The sequence below is a fragment of the Vespa mandarinia genome, chromosome 10 (assembly GCF_050613455.1).
Source record: "Vespa mandarinia isolate Hongniang chromosome 10, ASM5061345v1, whole genome shotgun sequence".
Classification (NCBI taxonomy): Eukaryota; Metazoa; Arthropoda; class Insecta; order Hymenoptera; family Vespidae; genus Vespa; species Vespa mandarinia.
Window position 1 is genome coordinate 236,847 of NC_140819.1, and position 27,551 is coordinate 264,397.

Below are 27,551 nucleotides of genomic sequence, written 5' to 3' on the forward strand. Positions count from 1 at the left end.
CTTTTATTTAGGAACAACTTCGTATAACTTTCTATTCGCAAGATTATTGTTGAATATGTGGATAAATTTTAATATTATTTTATTGAACTGTTACGTATTATTGATATTAGTATTAAATTATGTGGAAAGATTATCTTTCTCTTAAATCAATTAAATTGTATAAACTATGAGCGACTAATCAAATTTAGGCAAATTCGTATATAGTAAGGATCAATATAAGTTCACAAATTGTGAGATTGGATTTTTGTTACTATCGCCATCTTGTGATATTTTGTAAACTTATTTTTTTTTCAAATGTTCAGCGTTTTTGGGAATTGACAAAAGTCAGTTTTTGCTGACTTTTGTCAATATGAAAATATTTTATTGATTTGCTTTTGATATAATTTCTTTTTCTCTGTAACATATTCTATAATATTTTATAAGATAAATCAGAATTGATTTATATATCCAATAAGTCTAAAATAAATAATTTAATCTAAAGGTTTTTTTCGTGTTATTCTGAATTCTTCTCTTTTGTGATATGGATTGTAAGGATCATCGATATAGAATTTTGGTCGTCTCCAATACTTGGTTACCATTGTATCAAGTAACCAAGACTGTGTACCATTTGTGAAAATATGCTGACGTAATCTGCGCTTTCTACCTTCTGTTTTTCTCCACATATGTTTGTCATGTGCAACATATCTTCTTATCCATATACCCCTATGAAAATAAATATCATTAAATGTAAGGTCACTTAAAACTATATCATATTCATTCTCTGTATGGTATTAATATTATATCTACAAGATATATATTTTTTAGACTTAAAGCTTAACAGTTTTACCAATTTAGCCTATAAAATCTTTTAATAACTGTTTTAACGGTCTTCCTCTTTCCTTTCTTCAAAGAAAACTTTGTCAAGGTTCTTTTTGGAGTAATTAATGTATCTTGCACAGAGATAATATTTTCATGTGGCATTACTGTACTGTAAAAATTATAATTTTAAAATGTAAAATATCTCATGTAAAATTCTAAATATAAAAGATGGCTATCATGTACCAATCAATCGATGTTTTCTCTTTTACTTTATTTATATTAAACCATGTCTGCGTAGATAAAAAAGAGAAGGATCTATTTTGGGTAATATTCGTAATAAGTTTCGGATATTCTTTGAGTAGAAAAGTACCAACATTTCCTACAGTTGCATGTGACACGATGCCTGAAATATAAAAAATGAATAGTAAATTATCAACGATTACAAAATAAGATTTACATCAAAATTACGAGTAAAGTGAGACATTCGAATGAAATTCAAAAATAGGAAAAGAAAAAATAAATACACGATAAGACAAAACAGATAAACTACGAGTGGACTGTTCCTTCTGTTAAGAATGTTATGTGATCGTTCCGCTCCGTTATAAAATCTAACCTAAAAAGTATTCTGAAATAATATTTTTAAAGAGGCGATTTAGAAAAGGACAGAGGTGTTTGAAATTATGCGTAAGAACGAGAACGTATGACAAATAGTCGTAATGATAGAAAATATTATCGATATTGAAATATCCTTAATAAAGCGTACCTCGAACTGCAGCGCTAATAACGCGCAACATTCTTCTTTCGCGTAGTTCCGTTCAGTGGCCAGCTGTTTTGTACCATCGTTCCCTCTTTTCCTTCGGCTGCCTGACCGGCCAACCCGAAAAAGATGTTTCGAATTGGACTCAAATTTTCGTGCAACGGTCTAAATGGGGTACGTAAAGTGGTAGTGCTATAAGAAAAATAGTCTTCTTGTCATACGATATCTTTATTTGACATTACTTAGAAAAGAATTCTCTTTTTGTGGTTAAAAACAGGGTAGAGACAAAAAGAGAAAGGGAGAGAGGTAAAGAAAGAGAATGAGAGAGAAAGAGAATGATTGGAAAACAACGTTTTCTTAGTCATTGATCTTTTATTTAAATTTTTCTTATTTCTTTATCGAATTCGTTTGCTTTTTCGAGGATTGGAAGGATGCGTATTCTTTGCACATTACTTGGAAATTATGAACGAAGACAATTACACGAGTTGTCAGTGATTATTGTAACGAATAAGATCAAGGTTGCGTACCTCGTGTGACAAGATGGCTTAAAATTAGGAATCTTATATAATTCTGGGAACATTGACTTGACATACGCTTGACCTTTCAGGTAAAAAAACACGGTTACTCTAGACTGTATCTAACTGCCAGGTACTATGAAACGCGTGCTCGTGTCAAGTGTGAACCGGAGGGAAAGTAAGAAAAAATTCTGTTATGACAAGTTTTAAATAAGTTTGATTAAAATCTATCAAACGATTTTATCTATGATTCTTTATATGTATAGTGTTTATGATTTGAAATTCTCTTACAAATTTTTCTTACATTTTATTTTATCATCTGGAAGTTATTTTCTTAATTATTTAATTCATTTAATATGTAGAACATATCGTATAGACAGGTAAGGTTATGTTTCAAATAGATTACCATTCGTAGGTACAAAGTTTAATATGATAATTGTGATAATTTTTCAAAGCAAGTTCATATCAGAGTAATATAAAGCATAAAAAACAAATATGTATTGTATTTCACTAATATATAATATAGAAGAACATGTTATAATGTTTTAGCTTTTTTTTTAGGTTTTGCAAGGATGTTAGACTTACGTCCAGACTTTCTGGACATAAGTATTCAACCGATTCCAAGAGAAGGTATTTAAATTTTATGAATGCTGAAGTTAAACCTTATAGATAGGTTATATCTGTATGATTATATATTAGATGTTATATCAATGATTAATGAGAAAATGCATGGCCAGAAATATGTATTTTGATTTGATTTTGATTTGATATGTATTTTTATTCAGTTACAAAATAAAATTTATACATCTGTTTTTGATGAAAGCGAGAAGAGCAGAAGTTCCGGTACATTGGTAGCTTTAGGAGCCTTAACTATCGGGACCATAGGTGTATTGGCTTTTGCGAAAACTAATCCAGACTTTCGAGCGACATTAGAAGGATGGATACCAGGAACGGATAAAACAATACGAATCATCTTTCAGGAAGACTCTAATTATTTAGAGTTAATCCTTACACGTTTAGATGCTCTGAAGGAGAAGTAAGTTAGGAAAAGTTTTCCTTAGATATAATTTAATAATTCTCAAACAATATTAACATATTAACATTTATGTATTTTTTCTAGAATATCAAATATAACTTCCATTTTCTACAAGGGTACATCGGAAAAAGAAGAATCAGGTCAGGTTAATCGAAAATCATTAGATTGCACGAAGTTTGAAGATTATAAACGTGAGCTTAGAACCTTATCCGTAACAAATTAATTTACAATCAATTTTTCCCATTGTCCCTTCCTGCGTTATCATATAAAGCATTTATAATTATACAAAAATTAATAAGCTCTTTATATCTTAAAATTTACTTACTAACATTTAACAAATTCATGTGTATACTATAGCTCCAAAATCAGCTTTTGTAGAACTGATAAACAAGAAGGAATCATCTACTAAAGAACCTTATGCTGAAATTCGAGTAAGCAAAGAAACTAAAGAAAATCAAGAAGAAATTCAAGGCGGTATGCTTTTATTTATTTTTTTTTTCTTATTATTTAGATTATATTATTTAATTCATAATCATACTTTATCGTAAACTTGTAATAATTCATTGATATGTACTTATTATATTAATTAAATAATTTATGTATTACACAGTTACTGAAAAGCCAGCATCTAAAGAAATACCAAAAGAATTAATGCCGGAAAATCTCGTCGAGTTGGAAACATTTTGTGGCCAAACTGCGGCTAAAGCTATTGCTGCTTATAAGACAGCAATATGTGCATTACAGGATTACAATCATGATGTAATTAAAGTAGTAGAAAGTGTCGATACATCGGTACCCTCTAGCATTTGGAAGAGGTATACTTTTAAATTGCACAAAGTATGGTTTTATAAATAATAGAATTACTTTTTTAACCAATACAATCTATTGTAGATTAAAAGAAGCCACGGAAAAAAGAGAAGAAGCATTGCGTGAAGCAGAGGAACATGCTACTAAAGTCTTAGATTCGCTCAAACAAATGTATTATTTGATCGATGAGCCCAAATTTGATGCACCAGCTCATGTGAAAACTGCGGCAAGAAGAAATATTAAAAAAGTGTTGGATGATCTCGACGATGTCAAACAGAAATTCGAAGATGAGTTGGAACATGGAAATATTACTGAACGTTATTGGAAACAAGTGAGAGCGGCTCGAGAGAAATTTGAGGAGGAATTATACATTTTATTCCCTAGTATAAATATTCAAGAAAAGAAATTTTCCGTCAAGGAGGATGCATTTGATCTTTTCGTTGTACACATGTATAATACAGTGATTTATCTTCAAAAAGAATTAGCAAAACTACAGGTAAATATCAAATTATTATGGATAGTTATGAATGGAAATAAACATTTGATTATTATTATTATGAATTATTTTTACGAAAATTAACGTACCAGTGTATTTTCTATTACAGACAATTCATACTGCCAAAGTAAAAGCTGCCCTAAAAGCATCAAAGGAAGATGTTACGGATGAGAAATTAAATGAATTAGTATGCCTAGAAATTGAAAAAGAAAAACGTATTCTCGAGGAAGAATTCAGTAAGAAGGTAAGTTTTCTTTCTTCATTAATATTAATCTATCTTAAGAATAATAACAAGGATGTTAATATTGATCGTTAACAATGATGCTTTGTAATCTTTGATCAAATATTTTATAACAATGAACCCAGTTATGGTAATTATCGTACAATCGATATCATAACATTATCGAGAGTATTTGATGAAAGTTTATCATATTTTAATATTGTGTAAGTGTAGATATTATCATAAGCGAAGATTAATAACATTGGAAACTCATAATATGTAACGCGTTATAAAGATATTACCTGTGTCTCTCGATTCTATATGGTTATGTGTATATATGAGTACATATATATATATATATATATATTCATTGACTCGAAAAACGTAAAGAGGAGTTGGAAAAATGTTGAGAGGAGGGTGGTAGTGCTTCGAGAGAGAGAGGGGGGTGGGGGAGAGAGAGCCTACTATTCCCTTCGGGCTTTTTATCTGTTTCCATTTGGAACATGGCCAATATTTCGGCAGCGGGAGGCAATATTATTTCTTTAGACTAGTCTCGTGGTATATCCGTACTTTCAATACGGATAGTTTAGGCGAGATATCCCTTTCGAGAGAATCACTATGACTTACTGTTGTCCATTCGTTCCATACTCTGCATCCGTACTATGCAATGCATTCTTGTGTGTGAGAAGAGATATAAATCTCTTCGAGGTCCGATTGACGAACTATCTCCCATTTTCTCTCTTTCTCTCTCTCTCTCTCCTTTTCTCTCTCTCTCTCTCTCTCTCTCTCTCTCTCTCTCTCTCTCTCTCTCTCTCTCTCTCTCTCTCTCTCTCTTTCTCTCTGTCTCTCTCTCTCTTTTGTTTTTAACCATAGCTAGTAGGGACGCGTCGGATGTTCTTCTATTCAAAGGAATTTTCTTCCCTTTCTTTGCTCTTTTTTTCTCATATCTAATTTTTCTAATCATTTGAGAGTAACAATGCTTTTCTTGCGTCAGATTTCTCGCCAATTGTGTATTTTTCACTTAGAATGCTTGTTCAATTTTTTAAAGGAAGATATGATGTGTACTTCCTACCTTACGAATTTGTACTATTAGCTTCTTGTTTAAAAGAAGTAACTTCTCAGTATACTTTTTGTTTGAAGAGTATTTTCACTCGATTTCTTATCTTTTTTTTTTTTTTTTTTTTTTTTATTTTAAGAGAAAATTCAATCAAAGGAAAAAAAAGTCGGATGGTTCGTTAAATACAGTAAATAAATAAATGTGACAATATTTTTCTGTTGGAAAAACGATCGGTCTACATCTTTCGGGTAATCGATTCGATGTCCGACTCAGCGTACTTTATTTGTGAGCGAAAAGGTCTGACGTCAAATCCCTTGGCGATGTTTCGAAAATTTATGCGCTGACGTGGCACAAGAGGGTCGACGAAATTATCTAAGAGTCGGAAAACTGTAAAACAAAAAAAAGGTAGAAGAAGAAGAAGAAAATGGTAAAAAAGATAGAAAAAGAAGAAATAAAGAATCGTTATTCCACGCCGCTTCGGATTGACTCTGAAAACTCGAAAGTTTCTTATCCGGGCCAAGCCTTTCCAACTTTTTAATGCAAGCTTGATCTCGTCCGATGGTTACACGTTTAGGTTTTTTTAAAAATATAGAAAATACTCCGATCGATTGACTCGATAAACGACGAATCGTCTTAACGTGCATTTGCTTACTTATACAGTTATTTGGAGAAGCAGTATTTTTTTTTTAACGGTGGATATATGATGGTTATACTTAAGATATTGATGGAAAAAAATAGCAAGTTTCATTTTAATCTTTGAAGTAATTTTGATCTACAACGAAGTAAGTTTCGATTATCTTAAAATAAGTTTAATGACTAACATGAAATTGTTGGATTATTATTATGTAAATATTGATGATCTTGCATAAGAATAGGTACCGCTCATATTTCATCGATAATTATGGTCATGAATGTTGACTATAGGAAAAAACTTTTCTAAGCCCCTGTACGTAGATAAACAAGGATTCTTTGTTACACGCTTATATGAAGAGGTTGTCTATCGTAAGGGGCATAAAGTTTTTTGCTGCATCACGAACATAATTATCGACGAATTATAAAATGTTGTTCATTTTTATTCAAAAATTATCAACATTGCTATTAATTTCTTTCTCACTTAGAATTTGTAGCAAAAGTACGTTTCTGATCGAAACATTTAATAATACTATATTTCTAATTTTTTTGTTCTTTTTTTTTTGATTTTTCGAACGATTTTTGTGCTTTATAACTTTGTTTTCGAGACGTAAACAATTGTTATTCGATACGGAAAAGAACAACGTAGATTTGTCTTGCGGCAAGAATTTGTTTCGAACTTTGTCCCCAAGCGAAACAGAAACGAAATTTTTCGAGTGAACGAAAAACGATTTCGTTGATACTATTGTACAATTCCTGATATTCGTGGTAGACCATGGTATACTGTGTATCTAAACGATGTGTTTCAACTTTCGATCATCTTATTAAACTTTACCAATCAAATCGATATGGGAAGAAGGAAAAATCGAGAGACTTCTTTGTATCTTATCGTATACTTTTTCATGTATCTTCGAAAACATTTAGAAAAGTTATTCGGTTTTTGAGGACATGTAAAAAGGATAATGGATGATATCAATGGTGATATCATCATTGACATCGTTCGATGATACTATCTTCCAATATCGAATGGCATTCGCTCGAATGGCAGACCATTTTGTGGAAAATCGATCGTTTAACGATCGACATCTTGAAAAATTACGATATTCGAGTACGCGCCGGAACTTCGTTCTCGTGAAATCCAATATCCACAGAACCGATATCGTTGATGAAACATCCCGAAATAGTTCTATTTTCTAGGAATGAAATCGTTAAAAGAAAAGGAAACGTAAATCGCCCTACCGCAAGGCGAACCACTTTAACGATCAATCGAAACAGATGTAATATGTTCGTCAAATCATATTTTCACCTTTACGTATTTTCAGTCTAACGATTTACGAGTTTTCGAACATATTGTATATAGTTATTTATTATGTTGCTATAAAACGAAAAATAATTATACTGTGATAGATAGTGAACCTTTTTCCATGACATTTTTAATAAATTCTTTTGTCAAAAAATATCCATACTATATAATGGAGTATTAAACTTTTTATGTCATTAGTTTCCAACTTATCGAATACCAAGATATATGAATAATTACAAATGGAACGAAATAATTAATATCTTCAATCTTCTGACCTATTCAATCTTCGGTAATGATTCTCTTGTGATATTTATATAATTTTATATACATACATATACATTAACACGTCCTATTTTTCCCTTAATTTTACCTAAAATGAATCATATTAATAATTTCTCTCTTTCTCTCTCTCTCTCTCTCTCTCTCTATCTATCTCTCTCTGGTAAGAGAGACAGTACGGAAGTACAATGAACAGTAGAAATGAGAAGATAGTACGGAGTAGATAAAAGTCAGTGATTTTAAATATTGAAGGAGTCCGAGAATCGCATGTATCGGGAAATATTTAAGATTGCGCCTTCCAGTGCCCGTTAGAGTATATAATGGTTATAAATTGTCACGTTAAAATTTCAAAAGAAGTCTTGGCATGCGCTTTCGTGTTCGCTTGTCCGCAGGGATTTAGGATGAAACATAACGTTGCTATAGTATATAGTAGAGGTTCGATGAGAGAGATAGAGTCGAACTTCGTTCTCTTTCATTTAAATCATTCGATGGATCGACGGCTACGGAAAGCTGCGAATCTTCTCTCTCTCTCTCTCTCTCTCTCTTTCTCTCTCTCTCTCACACACACACACACACACACTTTCTCTCTCTTTTTTTATCTATCTATCTATCTATCTATCTATCTCTGTTTTACTTGGAGCATTGTTCACTTGGCTACACACAACGGGTTGTCGGATCAGTGGTGCGTTAATTATTGACACAGCGTCTCTTCACATAGAGGCGAAGTGCCAGTGGCTCTCGCACGCTAGTCCTGAATTCAGGAACAAGGATTCGTAGGCGTTGAGCATACAAAATACGTCAGGCAGAAGACGACATGCCCTGAGAGAGAATTCAAGAGAGTCAGAGATCGTGAAAATAGGCAGTAACATGTATGTGTGTATAAGAGAGAATAAGGGAGAGAGTGGGGAGACAGATCAAACCTTCGAGACTTGGGTCACTTCCCAATCAGGACGACTTGAACTAAACCTTAAGTGCGGGTAATTAATCAAAGTCTCATTACGCTTCGACACTTGACTGACATACTGTCCTTCTTTATATACGTATATACGTACGTGTGTGTATTTGAAGATTCTCCTTTCATAGATTGTCTTTCCGGGTCTTTCGAAAGAAATCCTTGAAAGCAATATTTGCTTCCATGTTTATCACAGACATTCGAACTTAAGTATATTGATACTTGTTATATTATATCATTTTTATCGGTCGAGTTAGTCCTAAAATTTCACTTTAAAAAATGTCTGATTTTAACGGTCCGATCAACAACATCTGTTCTTTTTTAGCTATTGGAGGAACAGCAAAAATTCGACGAGGAGTTAAGACGACAGCTAAAGTTACACTCACAGATTCATGCGGATCATTTGAAAGAGGCTCTTTCGGTTAAAGAGAAGGAAATGACCAGAGCAATGGAACGTGCTCTCAGCGAACAGTCTGAAGAAGAATCGATGAAGTACAAGGCTCAGCAAGCTCCGATCGTTGGCAGGTTACGTGGTTTGGAAGCTGCCCTCAAAGGTGAGAATTTTCATGATATATTTTCTTTCGAATTGGATAATCCTCTTTTCTTATTTACTCGACATAAGCTACTGTTATTTATTGACATCTTCCGAAGATGTAGTGATTAACCTTATAAAAGAAGAAAAGAATAAAAGGAAAAACCGTTTTCGATATAATACCAATAATATTGTAACTGATATTGCTTTTAATCGATATCATCTATCCAATTATATCATGTTCATGTATCATTCCGCTATACACACAACAATACTTTCACGTACATACATATTTCAATATTATTCTCTTGATGTCCGTGTAGTGACGTCATCGAATATCAAAATTGGTCATGTAGACATACGATTCGTCTACGTAACATGTACCGAATACGAGAGTGCACTTTGTCAACGATAATTTCGTAAATAGATAGCTCTGAAGAGTGATGGGGAGGGGGAAAGGGGAAGAGAGATAATGTTTACTGTCAAAGTGAATTTTTATTTACATGGTTTTATTTTTATAATATATTCATACAAAATTTCACTTGGTTTCATTGTTTAATCGTTCTTATAAAATTTGATTAATCTCCTTTAATCCATACGGGAATGTTTATTGAAAAAGACCAAAAAGAAAAAAAAATGAATTATCTATGTGAAAGAAAAACAGATATAAAAAAGGGATGAGAAGGAGAGGATAGAAAAGAAGGATCGAATTGGGAACGCTTGTCCGATAAAACTCGGTGAAAACTCGCTCGCACATCGTCATCCAACTAAGCTTGAAAGCTTCTCTCTAATCCACTATCCTTGGTGGTAAGTAAATGTCCGAAAGGGAATATCCTTTTGTCCGTATGCAATGAGTAAAATCTACGTGCTGAATTGGGAAACAAGGATGACGTGATGCTTTTTCCTTTGTCGCGTTTTTCCATTATATCCTATCGTGGCGCTTAATTACAACGACAAAAAGGCGCCTTAAGTATTGTAACGTGTGACATTGGCGTCAAGAGAAAAAAGGAGAAACAGAAAAACAGAGATAGAATAATTCGACCGCATTCTCTTTCTCTCTCTTTTGGCCTCCTCTCTCTCTCTTTCTCTCTTTCTCTCTTTCTCTCTCGTTCTGATGTCACGCTTTTTCAGCTTCTTTCTAGCATCTTTCTGGTTTCCCGTTTGTCTTGTTAGTTTTATTAGCTCGGGATCGCCCGATCGAAGCTTAAATAATACGGATTAGCTTAAGTCGGGTTCAATAATAGCGTCGACAATTTTGCCGGCAATAACTTTATCACCTCCGACCTGTCAGAAAAGATTAAAGCTCATAATCGTAGATGATAGTTTTGAGGTGAACGTTGTGTCTATTTTTCTTCAGAATTTTTTTACGAATTTCCCTTCCTCCCTTTGATATTCATCTTTTTTTTCTATTATTTCATTTCATTCCTTGTAATTTCCTTGTATTTTTTTATTTTATTTCAAATTCGAGTAACAAATTAACGCAGAAATACGAGATTTATTTGTTACTGTAGTTATTATTCGTAGAAACAAATGCTCGATTTAATCGCGATTACGTTCGATCGTTCTTCATCATAAACTTAACTTTCCCAGCTACCTCTTTCTCTTCCTACTCCTCCTTTTACTACTATTATCATATCCGACTGTAGCTACGATGGCGGAAGAAAATGTTGAAATACCTTAGTGGCTGATTAAATGGCGAGATAAACGTAGACGAAGATTTACGAGCAAGTTAATCATCATTTTTTTTCCTTTTTTTTCCTTTTCTGCTTTTTTTTGTGAGCAAGCACCATTACCATTTCACCATTACCAATCTTTTCATCTTTTCCCTTCTAGCCGAAAAAACAGTTCGTAATGGGAATTATTCTCTGGTGTAATTATCTGCTCGGCTTGCGTCATACGTTTTAGAAAACTTCATTTTATATTACATAATTCATCTAAAATAAGATTCGCGATTGTAAAAGCTATGCTCAAGATTTTTTATCTCGATTTTCGTCTTTCTTTCTCTTTCTCTCACTTTTTCTGTTTATATAAATCAAAGAGAGAGAGAAAGAAAGAAAGAGAGAGAGAGAGATTCATGCATCGTATTTATCTTATCTAGATTTAACCTTCTCTCACTTTTTTCTTCTCATCGATACGAATGTTTTTCTTATCCTCACTCTCACATACTCATATTATCACTATCTTTCTTTCTGAATGAATGCTGAACGGAAGATAATAAAAAAGACAGAAAAAAAAAAAACCAATGAGAAATCAAAAAAGAAAGAAATGACTAGTTATCGGAGAAAGAAACATACAACGTCCTTAAGATATAATAATATTTAAGCTCACAGCTAGAGGTTTTTATTTAATTGGAAGAATGACCTCACTTTATTTAACGATTAAAAAAGATGTTTGCGCAAACGAGGTCGTGGCTAGAAGTTAGTAAAGTACAGATCTCCGGGTTCCCTCGGGAAAAGAGTGTGGATAGTAGAAGAGAAGATGAAAGGTAAGTGTACATCTAAAAGAATACGTAGAGGAGAATGATGTTGATAACGAAAAGAGAATTGACCGAGATAAAAAATTTTTTTTATTCCTCTTGCGAAAGATACTTCAATATGAGAGAAAATAGTAAATGAAGAGAGAGAGAGAGAGAGAGAGAGAGAGAGAGAGAGAGAGAGAGAGATTTTGATAAATAAAGCTGAGAAAGACAAAACTTTGTTTCACTTTACATGAACGACATCACATATTTTATGTCATTTTTGTTACCAATAGTTAAGATTAGAATTATAATAAATTATAAACTCTATCATGATAGGAAAATAAAGAAATTCGCATATTTTCAACAGAAGTCAATTGTATAACGAACTTATTGTTACAATTATTTCGAATAATAATTTTAGATAATTTATAATATGTGTAGAATGTTTATCAAGATATTTCGATTGACTTTTCGATATTTATTGGAAATATTTGAAATCGCTTGACTAATGCTCGATAGCTACTACTTCGTCGTTCATCGATGGAACGTGACGTGGCCATTGACGCGAATTATTCCGAAATCATTACAGGTTTTAATGATCTTCGATTCATCATTTCCGTTCATATTTTGACGAATAACGATGTTTAATGAGAGATATGAAATTGTGAATGAGTTAACATTCACCAGAAAGAAAAATAGAAGGTAGCAAAATTAATGGTGTAACTTGGAGTTGTTTAAATCCTCTATTAACGAGGTATATATATACACACATCAGGTTAACTCGTAAATGAGTATTGGGGTTCTCTGGACGTAATGATAAAAACGTAAGCAATATATTCGCAAAGAGACGATATACGTAATAGTGGCACCCAGGGGTGGTCTTACCAAATAGCAAGCTCCAAATTTATAGTTCCCTCGATAGTTTGAACCAGATAAAGGGACAAAGGCGAACGCGGAGGAACACGAATAGAACGAAATAGATAGATATATAGAGATACATAAAGAGAGAAAGAGAGAGAAAGAGAGAGAGGGAAAAAGAGAGAAAGGAGTGATAAAGCAGCACAAATCGTCGATTCACGATTTTACAAGCCCGACGACGAGAAGCTAATATATACAGCGCGCGTTGTCAATTATAACTCGAATTATTTATTTTTCAAAGTTTATTGAGATGGAAACATGGAAACATGGTGGAATTATTTTCTTGCTTTTTTAATGTTGTGAAGGGAGCTGAAAAATGGCCAAAATTAAATTGATAGATCTCTTTGCTTTCTCTTTTTCTCTTTATATCCAAAAATAACAATAACAATGGTGACAGTAAGAAAGTAGGGTGCTGGTTTAGCAATTGTGATCAACGAAATATGTTATCGAACAAAGCTGCTGTCTTCTCTCTCTCTCTCTCTCTCTCTCTCTCTCTCTCTCTCTCTCTCTCTCTCTTGTGTCAGTGACAGGTTTCTGGAATTACGGGTCAATGATGACAATGAAAGCGGCAGCCTAGTGGAAAACTCGAGAAAACCAAGCGAGAAATAATCGAGTAAAAAGAATAACCAGTTGGTACTGAACTACTGATTGAATAAATAACGGAATTATGAGAAATCGTACTTTTTGTCAAACGAATTAGTTTTTTGAAAAAGTTTCCTTCCCTTTAATAATAAATCTATTATCCTATTATAAATCGTTTAGTTACTCGAAAAGTGTGTTGTAATTTTTATTTGAAAGTTTCCATCGCTCATTAAAAATATGGTAACAATATGAGTAAGTTAGAGATAATTTGTCTTGGGGAAAAAATGAGTCTATCACTTCATTTTCAATGCTCCTCGAAAACTTAACGAATTGGAAAGCAGTTTGCCGAGGAGACAACCGGATAAGCAACTCATTGTCGGTGTGTTAGTGAAAGATCGCGATATTGTGGCGCAGATTTGATCGTTCCAGCTTCGATTCTTGGCTGAAAGTTTTCGAATATTCAGATAATTCTCTTGGAACTTGTGGCAAAGTTTATTACATACCCCAGCAATACGTAAGATCACGTTGACAAGTCCTCTCTTGGGAATATGAGATTCTTGTCCTTCGCAGCTTTTCTCCTTCTCTCTCTCTCACGCTCTCTCTCTCTCTCCCTCTCTCTCTCTCCCTCTCTCTCTCTCTCTCTCTCTCTCTCTCTCTCTTATTCTTTCTCTTTTCACCTTCCTCTTTGTACTTTCTTGACGTTTTGGATTGACTCAAAGTGAAAAAATCGAGGGAAGTTGATTAAGAGTACCTTGGTTTATGGATTTCGAGGATCATTATTTATTTGCTCGTCAAATTTCGTTTACGTTGTTTCGTCTACGTCTGTCTCTCTCTCTCTCTCTCTCTTTCTTTTTTTCGTTTTTTCATCGAGTTTATGTCATCTTTTTTAGTTTTAAGACTCTCTCCCTCGTAAGTACTTAAAAACTCTTAACAAGATTTATGCGCAGCCGATATCGCGAAAACAGAAAAAAAGAATAACCGGCATTCTGGGATTGTAAATCGACTTGTCCGTAATCACTGATGTCCGTAAGTATCGTGAAAGAAAGAAAGAGAGAGATATATACCTGTATACAAAAAATTACGATGGGAAATTGGTAGAAACTCCGAGTATTCTCTCGTTATTCTTTACCACTAGCAGCGTCACTTGCTTTCCAGCTGTTTCTTTATGATTTATGACTTCGTAAATTTTTAATGAATCACGTTTCTATGCCGAAGGTTGCCGCAATGTGCACCCGTGTCATTGGCATTTTCGAGTACGCTTCGTAACAGTATATATCATTTATCGATGCCCATCGATGGCACTCGTTATAATTTCGAGTGTCGGTGTCGTGTAGACTATTCTCGATAACTAGTAATGGTACTTCATTCGTCAGACTAGCTTATAACTTACTGATCAGCAAAACTTGTGTTTAGAAGCCATTTTATTCATCTTCAGAAATTTTTAAAGTATCTGAAAAAATTATATTTTATCGGTATATCTAATATTTATCCCATATTATATGCATTATTATCATAATTAATTGCGAAAGCAATAATACGATTTCTTTATGTCGATTTTTTTAAATAAGATGAGAAAACTTTTTTCTCGATCTATCTCATATTTTTCTTTGTTTATTCTTTCTTCCATATTCTTGTTCCATAATTTTTACTCTCAATGTTGATATACGACAGTCTACATAAAGTACTTTGGAGAATTCACTATTCAAAAATAGACATGAACTCGGTTTATCTGCGGAAGGAAACTCATTTAATTTTCTTTTTTCGATCGTGGAAATTCTCTGGGTGATTTTTTTGTCTACTTCTTAAGAGATACCGATCATTCCATCGGAGATCACGGGAGAAAAGCTAAGTTGGTCCATCGAAGTTTCGTGAACTACAATACCCTTTCGGAAAGAAAAAGAATGAAAAATAAAAAGAAAGGAAAGAGAGATAGCTAGAGAGAAAGAGAGACAGAGAGAGAGAGAGAGAGAGAGAGAGAGAGAGAGAGAGAGAGAGAGAGAGGAGTGAGAAAGAGAGAGAGAGAGAAACGTATCGTTTATTGTAGTAGGTGAGTGTAGACTAAACCGTACAAAAAGAATGTAACTGTTGGATTTTTTGGAGATACTCTTTATCCGATTACATTTCCTTTTTCGATAGTATTACTTCCTTTCATTTCTTCTCCAATGAACTTTCCGTAGAATTTAAATAATCTTTTCTATTTCCCCTGATCTATTTATCTATGCATCTATCTCTATTTTAATCGAATTTCATTTGTAGAAATGAAAATCGAATAATAGCATATTAAAATTAATTCGTTGTGATGCATGATTTATGAATTCATATAGTATATATATCAATTTGTGCTGTTATCAAATACATGGATGTATTACCGCAATATGTCCAATTTATCATATATCTCTTGATATATTTTTGGTTTATCATTTATCTCTGTTAAATGATACAATAATATAAGATAATTTCAGATGAGGCAACTGTAAGATCAATTTAATTTTGTTATTAAATTTTCAATAATTGAATAAACATCATATTAATGAGATATTTTTTTTGTTTCTTCTGTTACATCAAAGGAAAATAATTACCATTTCAATTTTTCCATCAATAGATATATTTGCAACAGTGGACTAAAATTGGTGTATTAATTTGGTGTATAAATCTCTCCAATTAATCATTAAGCATAAATTTAGTCTAGATCAATCATAGGGCTTAAAAGTTAACAAAAAAAAAACAAAGAAACGATCATTCTATTCCATCTGTGTGTGTATGTATAAATTATATAACGTTAACTTGAAAACAAATTTATACGAATGATTCCATTTGATCGCAGATCGACGATTTTATTTGATCGCAACTCAACGAATATCGTCGCTGTTGCTTGACGCGCAAATAATACTTTGGTTTTGATCTCCGGTCAAAAAAAGCACAGCGAAGCGGGAGATTTGGATCCGCGTGAATTTTAGAGATACGAAAGTGCGAGCGTATTTTTATTTGACGTTCGCCGGTACATACTCCCATTGCGTCGAAATTTCGCTGAAACGGGCAACTTTATATACGAGAGGTCCATATATATATATATGTATATGTATATATATATATATATATATATATATATATATATATATATATATATATACATGTATAGATCAGCGGCTCATGCTAGGTATGCTGTTTCGTAAATAAACTGTATATGTATCGATGCTATCTACACGTATATAAAACATATATATATACGGTAATATATATATCGGTAAAATTTTTATTCAAACTTTTCAAAACAGATTTAATCTCTCGTTGATATCCGTTTTCGTTAAATTCATCGTTCGATCGATTTAATCAATTATTAGTTTGATAGATATAAATGATTTATAAGAATATAAAATTTGTATATTACGTTCTCTCTCTCTCTCCCCCCTCTCTCTATCTTTCTCTCATTCTCTTTTTTATGATATATGTTTTTATTCATTTCTATTTTCCATATTTTTACTCTGTTTTTTATGTCTTATTACATTAATTATTCGATAAAATAATTACGTACTGTTTTGTTTAAAATTAATCTGTTCATTCATTCTTTCTTTTTTCCTTACCATAGAAATAGATACAATAAATGCAAAAAATAGATGCAAAAATTAAAATCATCGTACTGAAATCACGCTTCTCTAATTTTTTATCAAATTTCTCGACGTTCTTTCGCACAGAGTGACGCTGCACCGTCCAGAGTTTTTATTCGTTGTGGATAGTACGTGACACTCGTCACCGTCGGAATTTTTACAGTCGTTTGGATAAATCGCCGCGACGAGGATAATGGCCGATCCGCTTGAAAACGAGGGAAAATCAAACACTACTCTGGCGATGCCTACGCGCCCCGATTGATTGGCCCATATAGAAGGAATTGTCGCTCTCCTCTTTTTAACGACTACTAACCCTTCTCTCTCTCTCCCCCCCTCTCTCTCTTTTTCTGTGATAATTCGCATGTGCTTTTGTTCTATCTCAGCAAATGGACAGTGACTATAATTTTTTGTTTCTTTATTCTTATCGTTTGTTCATTCGATTTTTCATCGAGACCGTTCTCGTGAGATTAGATCTTTAAATTGAACGATCTTGAAAATTCTTTTTTTATTTACGAGGAAAAATTATACGGTTTATATCGTGTATATGACTTAAATCGAATAGTAAAACTGTAATGAACATATATATAATATCATACTTGTCCTATTTATTTATAAATATGTATAGATATATATGTATGTGTAAATGATATTAATAAATATGCATATGTAATAATCTTTATATACTAATGGATAGACTTCTCAGATTGACAACGCGTTGAGATCTCTTTAGGAAGAACGTAACATAAAATGCTCTTAGATTTGATACAAAACTCGTTTTTTTTCTCTCTCTTACTTTTCTTTAGAACCGTTGATGGAGATGGGATTTCGTCGTCTTGAGAAAGAAGGGTAAAACGGAAGCTTTTAGTAGGATATCCGTTTACACGATAATGTCCGTTTCTTCGTTTCCATCTTTCGTCCAATATGTCAAACAAATATGACTGCTTCTACTTTTTTCTTTAGTACACAATGTTACGATAAAATTGAGATGAAATACATATATAGTTGAGATGGATATACATATATAGTTTTTATATATATATAGTTAGAGAATACTATGCGACTCACGGAAGAGATTGATAGCTTTATATATGTAATATAAGCACATATTTGTTATTACAAGTAAACAAGTATCTAAAAATAAAAAAGTAATATAGCTATCGATACATTTAAAAATCCAGATACAGTTTCTCTCAATCCTTTTTTAAAAAAATGATATTTTACTTAAGCGTCGATACGAATATACTCGTATTTTTTCTTTTCTTTTTTTTTCTTGTCTTAATATCTATGTATTTGTATACGTGTAGGTTGAAACTTGATACACGTTAACAAGTAGGGACGAAAAGGGATATTTATTGGACGTCATGTCATTTCACCACTTAACATCCCATTTCGAAATTTATCCACTCACCTCTCTTTGTCTCTGTCTTCGATACTTTTTCCTTTCTATCCCTACAAATCGATCTTTCAGATATTCTCAATCGTACAAATTTGTTTCCAATTGATAAACATTAATAAATAAACTCATGCGATCTAATTTCTAATCGAATCGAAAAATAGAAAACGAAAAGAGAAAGAAATAGAAGAGTGACAAAGCTTGGTTATTTTATTTTCCAAAAATCTTTATCGTAAAATTTCAAATTCTGATTGAGATAAATTTCGTTCGAATTCTTTTTGGAGCAATCGTTTATTTCGCGAGCGTTTAAGTGTTTTTTCGTTACTACCACTACAGCGACTGAGAGAGAGAGAGAGAGAGAGAGAGAGAGAGAGAGAGACAGAGAGAGAGAGAGAGAGAGAGAGAGAGAGAGAGAGAGAGAGAGAGAGAGAGAGAGAGAGAGAGAGAGAGAGAGAGAGAGAGAGAGAGAGAGAGAGAGAGAGAGAGTGGGTGGAAAAAGGGAATAAATAGATTGTGTGTCGAAGGGGGAAATCGATTTGTGTTTGGGGTGCGTGCAATGGGTCCTTTTGTCAAGCGTCGACCGCATCGTTACGCTTGTCGATCGCGAAATGTTTCGAAAACTGGCCGTAGAGCCTCGTTCCGTTCCAAGGACGAAAGAATACGATCGTGCGTTTCTATGATAGAAAAATAGAAAGAGAGAGAGAAAGAAAGAGAGAGAGAGAGAGAGAGAGAGAGAGAGAGAGAAGTAAAGCGACGGAGCGAGAAAACTCGTGGGACACTATTTCCCTCTTTCCCTGTTTTCATGTTTTTCTATTTCTTTTTTCCTTTCTCTATCTCTCTGTCTCTCTCTCCTGCCCTTTTTTTTCGTATTGGCATCACAAATTCACAAAGCTTTTCGAGCGTAAAACGTTACGCGGCCAACATATCGCGGCTTGCCGGCGTAATCTCTCACTGATTTTAACCCTCACCAAAACTTATTTTGGTGCATACGTGCGTGCTTGCGTACGTGTTAGTCTGGCATAGAACGAGCTTTGTCTGTCGGAACTATCCAAGCTTTTCGCCAAACTTTGCATCCCATTGACCCCTTTTAAATCCATCGTTCGTGATTCTATGTATTTCTCATCACTTTTCTCTCTTTTTATCTTTATCGTTTTTTCTGTTTTTCGCTTTTGTTTTTTTATATTGTGTTTAATTCGAACGTATTTGATTATTGTTTCTTATTTTATAAAAAAATGTGATACAATGGTCTATGTATAATTTGTGTTATCAAATGGTTTTTCCAAAACAAGAACATCCATTTATTTATCTCCCGCAAACACATGAATTTTCATTCTTGGGTACTTCATTGGTTCAAATATATAATCCTTATTTAATTATCGGCTTTAATTACACGCACGTGATCTAACGATCCGTAATTACGCGTAATAAATGCTTGATCGTATTTCCGATACTTGGCAGGCTTTTCCCAACCTTTTGATTATTCCGTACGTCACACGTTGACGAATCGTCCTCATGATTTATGATATCTATATATGTGTGTATACATATTTACATATATACATATATATATCAACAGAAATATAAAATAGGCAGAATAATAGTTGTTCGTTTCACAAAAAGAATTTAATTCGATTCGATTCATTCGACGGTTATTGCTGCCATTCGAATCAAAAGCGACAATTCGTTAAGTATCGTCGAATAAAACAAAGGAATGTTTTGAAAATTGTTTGTATTTACATTTATTGAAATAAACACACTCAGAGAGAGTGAGAAACAGAGAGAGAGAGGAAAGGGGGAAGGTGAAAAGAGAGCCCGCATGTATTTGTCTCTTCTCTTGTAATGAGGAAATTTTAGTAAATCGACATAGTTTCGATCCACTTTTACGTAATAACCATTCTCGTTACTCTTCACGCAAAACAGCTTCAACATGGCGCATTATTCGAGTATCAATAAATCGCCAAAACAAACTTCGCAAAGTTTGTCCTACCAGTCGACGGGATGTTATTTATTTTCGTTTTCGTGGACGTTCTTTGTCACTACGTCAAACAAATTTATTACTAAATCTTCGACAATAGTACTCCTATCTTTTTCCGTAACTTTTCTTACGTGGTTAGAAAGATAACTTTTATGTAAGAATCAAGTATTGTAAAATGTACTCATACTCAATCATAAGTACATATATGCACACATACATACATATATACATATATACATATATACACATGTACATACATATATACATATACACACGCGTACATACATACATACATACATATATATATATATATATATATATATAGGTCATCTTTCCTTAAGCAAATACATTTTAAAGACAACAATAACTAATGTAATATTTTCTCGTAATCGATATTTTACTTATATGAAACGTTAAATAGAAATGTTAGACAGAAATAAATGTAATTCATGTAAAGTAAATAAATAAAGTCCTTTCGAAATTATTTTTTTATTGTATTGTACTAATTAATCTTAATTAAAGTAAAACTGTTTATTTTCTTTTGTTATAGCACGCATTGAGGAGGAAAAAGGAGCTTCGAATGCTCAGCTCCTTTGGTCAGCTTGTATGGCATTAGCCAGAGCGGTGAAGGTCACGTCATCCTCGAGTGAACCTACCATAAGGCCTCTGGAACCCGAAATTAAGGCCATTGCTAACGCAGCATGTAAGAAGTTCCATTTTAATTTAAAACTTCTCTCAAATCTACTTCTTCGAATCTTATTTTCACATTATAGGTAACAACGACAATTTAATTTGTATTTAACAATGATCCATTTTTCATCTTACTCATCCTCTCATTCGTCTCGAACGAGACAATGATCTTACTCAAAAATTTTAGAAAGCAAAAGAAAATATTGTCTCGAAGAATTCGAAAGCAAAATCTTATTTTAAAATCTATAGTAAAAATTTCTAAAAAGACGATTTGACAATGGGTAAAGTTATTACAATAATTCGTTTAAAATTACTATCAATTTTATACAAATTCATTTCACATAAATTAATTAGATACAGTATTCACCGTCGATACTTTTTCCTAAAGTATTTCATATTGAATAAATTCGTTTAATAATTATAATAATAGTTTGATATAATGATTGACTAAGTTTCGAGATAGTGTACTCGATAATTAGAATCTAATACTTAAATTTTTCCTAACAAGACAAGATAAATGATTTTATTTATCCGAGTGTATGATATGACTTTAATAAGATTGGAAAGGAAAGAATATTCGATGATTTAAAAAGACTTTTTTTTATGGTTTTGCTTTTCTTGAATGAGAAAATAAATGAATGTTAAAGTTGGCCATAGAAAGAGAAAGAATGTAATTTCATTAAAACCCTTTTGATATAACACAGTCATTTTTGTCTGGCTGCTTGGTATTATTTCCAACGAGATGTTCGGTGTAAACATAAATCTTGTCTTGGTATCGTTAACGTCCGGCGGTAGCTTCCTAGTGTAAAAGAATTACGAGCTTGGCTTTAGGCATTCTTTATCTTTGTAGTTCTAATACTCTTTGTTTTCTTTTGCTTAGTTCACTTTTTCCTAGCTTTCGTCTAAGGCTTCTTCTTCTTTTATTTTTTCTATTACTGACTATTGCAGGTCACGTTCGAATTTCCGTTTTTGTGACTTTCCTTGATTTCGAATTTTCTCTTTTAAGAAAACGAAAACGTGTATTCGCATTAATATTTCAAGTTTAACCCCATTTTCATGTCGTCCTTCAAACGTTTACGATGGCACCAAAATGTAATGGAAGAAACGATTATGATACAATCGAACATTGTTAAAATCTTTAATCATTCTTTATGTTTCCTTATGGTTTTTCGAATGTATCAATAAAAAGCTTATGGGCTATTGGGTCATTTTATAGTAATAGTCTATCCACATTCGTTGGATTATAAAATGTTTTGGTATATATTGAGAGAGGTCAACATTGAATATATTGATAATAATATTTAGAACATATATATATAAAATAATATATAGTATACATAATATATGATATATATATATATATATATATATATATATATATATTTATAACAAAAAGTGTTTCATTACAAACACGTTCTCTTTTTTGTCTCTTATAAATCATAATTTGCTACGATTTTAAAGATATGTGAAATAGAGGTGTGAAATAGTGAAATTATGATATTCAGAATTCGTGAAATGAATTAAAATTGCAACGTTTTATTCTAAAAGGCACTTTACATTCTCCACAGCATAAAATTTAATTGCTACGTTTTATGTTAAGAGGTTCCTTTACATATTTCGAACAATGTAACTTGAGCTGTTTTCTGTTTCTTTTTTATTTTTTTTCTTTATTTAATTCTATATATTTTCTGTTTATTTTTATATTTCTGAAACAGATATAAATATAATATAACCCTCTCGCATATTACTTTCATTAATTATCAATTGTGAGTTTTATTTATATAATTTTCAGCGAAAGAAGATCCATTGGTTGCTGCTGCGATCGACGGTATCCCTGTAGAAGCTGCGAAGAGAGGTGTTTATCCGGAGGATATTCTTCGCAAAAAGTTCTTCGATGTAAGTTTTATTTCAAAGTCTCTACCTTTATACTTATTTAGTTTCTAAAGGAACAATTGAGTAATGTTGATTTTTCTATTCTTTTATTTATTTATTTTTTTGTTCGGAACATGAGAAAAATTATCATTTCTTTACAACATTGATTTATTTATCTCTATTGTCTCGCATTATCATGAATTGGTTAGCAAACATTTCAACGATTTATATTTCAATCTTATTACTTTTCTTTATATTTCAATCCATTTGAAATTAATTCAAAGTGATCGATGCCTTACTGATAAAAGCCTTACATATGATCTACTTATATATCATATGTAATGTACTCTATGAAGAAGTCTTTCGCGAATTCTCCGTTCTAATCTCATTAGTGCAATTAATAATTGATTACGTTAAGAGGTAAGAGCACTTACGATTTTGTCTATGGTCTTCTCACCGATCGACGTAATTAATATCGATCTCATCAATCTAAACTAAACGCCACAGAAGATATTTTGAGTACTTTATTGTTCATTATTATGGGAACGTAATTCTAGCAAAAGAATTTGTTATTATAAAGTCCCGTTAACACAATACGAGAGAGAGAGAGAAAATTCGTGAAAAATGGAAGAAGAAAGGCAAATGTTATAAAATTCTTGTCCCTCGTGGAAAATTCGATTTTTCAGATAGAGAAACAAGCGAGAAGATTAGCATTGGTACCAGAGGAAGGAGCAGCTCTACCAATTCATCTTCTTAGCTATCTTCAAAGCGTCTTGATTGTGAACACTGATATACCGAAGAGCGAAATCGAAGACGCTCCTATTGACGTGAATTCTCTCAACACGTACGACATACTCCAACGTGCGAGGTAAGTCGTATTGTCATTATCGTACATTTGACAAAGATAGAGATAGATAGATAGATGGATAGATAAATAGATAGATAGATAGAAAGAGAGAGAGAGAGAGAAAGAGAGAGAGAGAGAGAGAGAGAGAGAGAGAGAAAAAGAAAGAGAATACTTTCATTCTTACAATTAAATCGTTTAACGATTATTTAACATTCCGGTCACGTTCAATACCGTTTGCTAAATTCGACTTTTAAGTATCGACACGTATATAGACTAAGTACGGAGTTAAAAATTCCATTTGAAATCTGAGAGAGAAAAAGAATATTTTATTAGGCACGTACGGTAAAAACGGAGAGTGGGTGCTACCGGTTGGTGACTTGGCATGATCTTTGTTCGATGTTATTCGGGCACTTGGACACGTAATCCGTGCAAGCCAAGTGGATGTACCTGTCGAGTTTAGGAATTTAGATGATACGATTCTTACGTTTGTGAAAAAGAAAAAGAAATTAGGACGATAGACGGAAAACTGTGAGGAACATGTGCGAGAAATGAATGTTCCATCTAATCTTTTTTCTTTATTTTTCCTCTTTTTTCTTTTTTTCTTTCTTTTCTTTTTTTTTTCTTTTTTTCTTTTTTAGGTATTGGCTCGATCGAGGAGACTTCAAGATGACTTTACGTTACATGAATCTATTGAAGGGTGCACCCAAATCCATTGCCAGAGAGTGGATGAACGAAACGAGAATCTTACTGGAAACTCAACAGGCTATCGACACTCTGATGGCATACGCTGGAGTGACGGGCCTCATGTTTATCGGTGGTCCTGACTCGCCTAAGGTCAGTTAGTATCCTTCAACGTGATATTCTCGATCTGTGTCTCCTGTGTATTTGTTTCCTATTTCTTCCTGTCTCTCTTGTCGTGTATACATCTCCGTTAATAGATAATGTGTCCTTGTCTTTGTCCTTGTGAGGATAATACGTTCGTCTTGTGTAATTTGTATCGTCATATTGTGATATAAAGACAATTTTTTTTTAGTACAAACAAAAAATGAGACGAAGATAAATTATCTTTTACTTTATATTTAATAGTTTATTTAACTTATTTTTATTTAATACTTTATTAGGATAGTTTAGATCATACAATTTGTTTTTAAATCGTTACTGTACCATTTCGAATTTTCCTTTTGTATACATATATATATATTGTCTTATTATCGAACTTATTTCATTTCTAAAGAAATTTTGTATACAGGGTGGGACAATAACTTTAATCATTGAGAATATTTTCCTTTTTTTTAAAGATATGGAAAAATTTTGTTTACAAAATTCGTATAGTACGCAGGGAGTCATAATATGACAGTAATAATTTTTTAAAAGATGGATATATAAGGGTACTGTATCTTTGTTAAATGGAATTATATGCTTTTAATTGCATTGGTTGATACAGCTCAACATTTTCTATAAAAACAAGTATTACCCATGCATGTCGAAATATTGAAAAAGTGTATAGAAATTAAATGTAGTAAGTGTAATAGTAGTACATAGTAGTAGTAAGAGAGTGATCATTTCTTAGGCTACTTTAGGATTACCCTCTGGTTATATTACATATTCGTTCTAAGTTTGTACGACTTTTACTTTCGGAGATATTCCCATAAAATAAAAGACTTCCCATAAATTAAAAGGTTATTAATTATGTAGAAAAAAATTGTTTCTTTGGTAAACAAGTAACTTGTTTATCAATTTTTAAATTGATTTTTTTCTTTTGTTTCGTAATAAGGACATAATTATAATAAAATCGTTTAAATATTTATTATAATTATTTTTTGATAATTATTAAATATTAAAGTTTATTTAAATTTTTTACTGTAATGATATAAATTTTATTTTGTTTATTTAAAATTAGAAATTAAATATCTATTAATAGTCGATAATGTATGTAGTTGAATGATTGAAAATTCAAAAGATTATTCTTTCATAATTAGGACTCTGCATTTATACTACACTTATTTTGCGTTTAGTTTACACTATTATTATACATATACCCAAAATAATGATAAAAAACAAGCTAAGAAACCATCACTTACTACTACTATTTACTTACTATCATTTTTACAACATTTTATTCGCATATCTACATGGTTTCTTAGAAATATTTAAATTAAAATATCTATTAAACTATTAATTTGTTTGCATATATAATTTAATACTTTTTTTATAGAGAATGTCAAGTTGCATTAACCAATGCTATCAGAAACATATGATTCTATTTTTAAAAAAGAGTTGATCTTCGTATGTCTTTTACATGTTTATGTAAAGAAAAAAAAGATTACTACCATATTATAGTTCCCTCCATATCGTACGTCTTTTTAAAAAAAATTTCTTTATGTCTTTAAAAAGAACGGAAATGTTCTAGGTGATCAAAATTATTGTCTTACCCCGTATATATAAATAGGATAAATCCTGTTTGAATAACTTCTAAATTATGTGTCTTATGAAAAATTATTTTAAAACCGAAATATTATATGGTTTTTAGTAAAATCATTTGTCGTCTTTCCATTTAAAAAAGAAAGTTAATACATTATGTAATATCTCTCTTAAAACTATGCAAATTTTTCATACGGCAATATTTCATAAAACGTATAATTTAAAAATTACGCAAAGTAAACATGTTAATTGATAAGTTAGTTAGCTGAATATCAGTTACTCTCTTGCCAGTGAAATCTCCTTCGTGTTGTAACTTCATAAAAAAGAAGAGATAAATAGAAGAATTAATTACAATGTAATCAGATCATGGTTGTATAATATGCGAGCAGACTGTTTCGAGGTAAGAGAAGTAAATGGCAAGCGCAAATTTGAAGTGGGGTGATATTCCCTAATTCGATTTTAAATGGAGATAATGGAATTGCACTTACTTTCGAAAGAAAATTATTGTGAATGTATAAGTGTGTAGGTATTCACAGCCCGGATAGATGTTCCGTATAACTCGGAAATTTTCGTGTAAATCTCTAAACGTGTTTCCTCCCTTAGAGAAAATGTATGTTCCCTTCCATAATCCTTGAAACTTTTCTAATTTATGCATTCACGTTTCTTACGAATGTTTCAGCTATCAGCCGGACAAAAGTAAAACCGGATAAAAGTTGGACACGATCGAAAGCGAGGGCAGATAAAATAAAAAATATAGCCAGAATGTATGTATGAATGTATGTACGATAGATAGAGAGAGAAAGTGAGAGAGAGAGATAGATAGAGAGAGAGAGAGAGAGAGAGAGAGAGAGAGAGAGAGAGAGAGAGAGAAGAATAAAAGGGTGAAGTAGTGAATGAACAAAAGAACAAATTGTCGGCATCGACTGTCTGCCTTGAATGGGGTCTAATTTTAAAGAAATTATTCCATTCAAGGATATATATTATTACGAAAAGGAGCAAGTACTTCCCTTTGCTAATTTTCAAAAAATCGTTTTTCTATAATTAATTCGCGTAATTTATACATGACGCGACTGTTATAGGAGAAAATAACGCTTCGTTGATAACAATAAAGAAAGATATCGTTTAATATCGCTACGTTAAAGAAACGTTAACGACTATTTCTAATTGTTTCTTCGTTGAATGTCCAGAATCGATGTCCAGAATCGGATTTTAAAAGAACAAGGGTATAATAAAAATGAAATAGGAAGAAAAAAGAATAAAGTATTATTCATAGATAATGCTAACTAAAATCGTGGTTGAAGCGTTAATACGTTTTTCGCACGGCTAGTCGAAATATCTCGATCGGAAGATGGTCAAGGTATATGAAATTAAATATTGTTATACACAATATAATTCATTATAATGTCTA

General features: G+C 32.2%; 2 protein-coding genes across 5 annotated transcripts; one reads left to right on the forward strand and one right to left on the reverse strand.

The window, feature by feature from the left end:
- Positions 1-47: 47 nt before the first annotated feature.
- mRpL35 (mitochondrial ribosomal protein L35) lies at positions 48-1,700 on the reverse strand. The gene is made up of 4 exons (XM_035873506.2): positions 1,562-1,700; positions 1,042-1,201; positions 827-967; positions 48-702 (listed from the first exon to the last, which is right to left on the reverse strand). Exons 1-4 carry the CDS (start codon positions 1,590-1,592, stop codon positions 471-473), a joined length of 564 nt encoding a protein of 187 aa, XP_035729399.2. The 5' UTR covers positions 1,593-1,700; the 3' UTR covers positions 48-470.
- Mitofilin (inner membrane mitochondrial protein mitofilin) lies at positions 1,591-27,551 on the forward strand. Of its 4 annotated transcripts, none has more exons than XM_035873499.2 (15): positions 1,591-1,729; positions 2,163-2,248; positions 2,632-2,700; positions 2,894-3,106; positions 3,191-3,297; positions 3,464-3,580; positions 3,717-3,921; positions 3,998-4,409; positions 4,519-4,653; positions 9,176-9,404; positions 20,864-21,016; positions 22,796-22,899; positions 23,562-23,743; positions 24,361-24,556; positions 26,823-27,551. In XM_035873499.2, the coding sequence occupies exons 1-15, from the start codon at positions 1,685-1,687 to the stop codon at positions 26,841-26,843; spliced, it is 2,274 nt and encodes a 757-aa protein (XP_035729392.1). In that variant the 5' UTR covers positions 1,591-1,684; the 3' UTR covers positions 26,844-27,551. The 4 variants fall into 4 exon arrangements, with proteins under 4 accessions (XP_035729392.1, XP_035729393.1, XP_035729396.1 ...); XM_035873500.2 differs by having other exon boundaries at positions 3,191-3,246; XM_035873503.2 differs by lacking the exon at positions 3,464-3,580 and having other exon boundaries at positions 3,191-3,246.

Bases quoted from the DNA above. Each gene is read 5' to 3' on its own strand.
- mRpL35 (XM_035873506.2), bottom strand. From the start codon at position 1,592: ATGTTGCGCGTTATTAGCGCTGCAGTTCGAG. The intron at 968-1,041 runs GTACATGATAGC...TAATTTTTACAG, and splicing joins GAGAAAACATCGATTGATTG to TACAGTAATGCCACATGAAA. The intron at 703-826 runs GTAAAACTGTTA...TTATTTTCATAG, and splicing joins AGATTTTATAGGCTAAATTG to GGGTATATGGATAAGAAGAT.
- Mitofilin (XM_035873499.2), top strand. From the start codon at position 1,685: ATGTTTCGAATTGGACTCAAATTTTCGTGCAACGGTCTAAATGGG. The intron at 4,410-4,518 runs GTAAATATCAAA...TTTCTATTACAG, and splicing joins AAGAATTAGCAAAACTACAG to ACAATTCATACTGCCAAAGT. The intron at 9,405-20,863 runs GTGAGAATTTTC...CTTTTGTTATAG, and splicing joins TTTGGAAGCTGCCCTCAAAG to CACGCATTGAGGAGGAAAAA.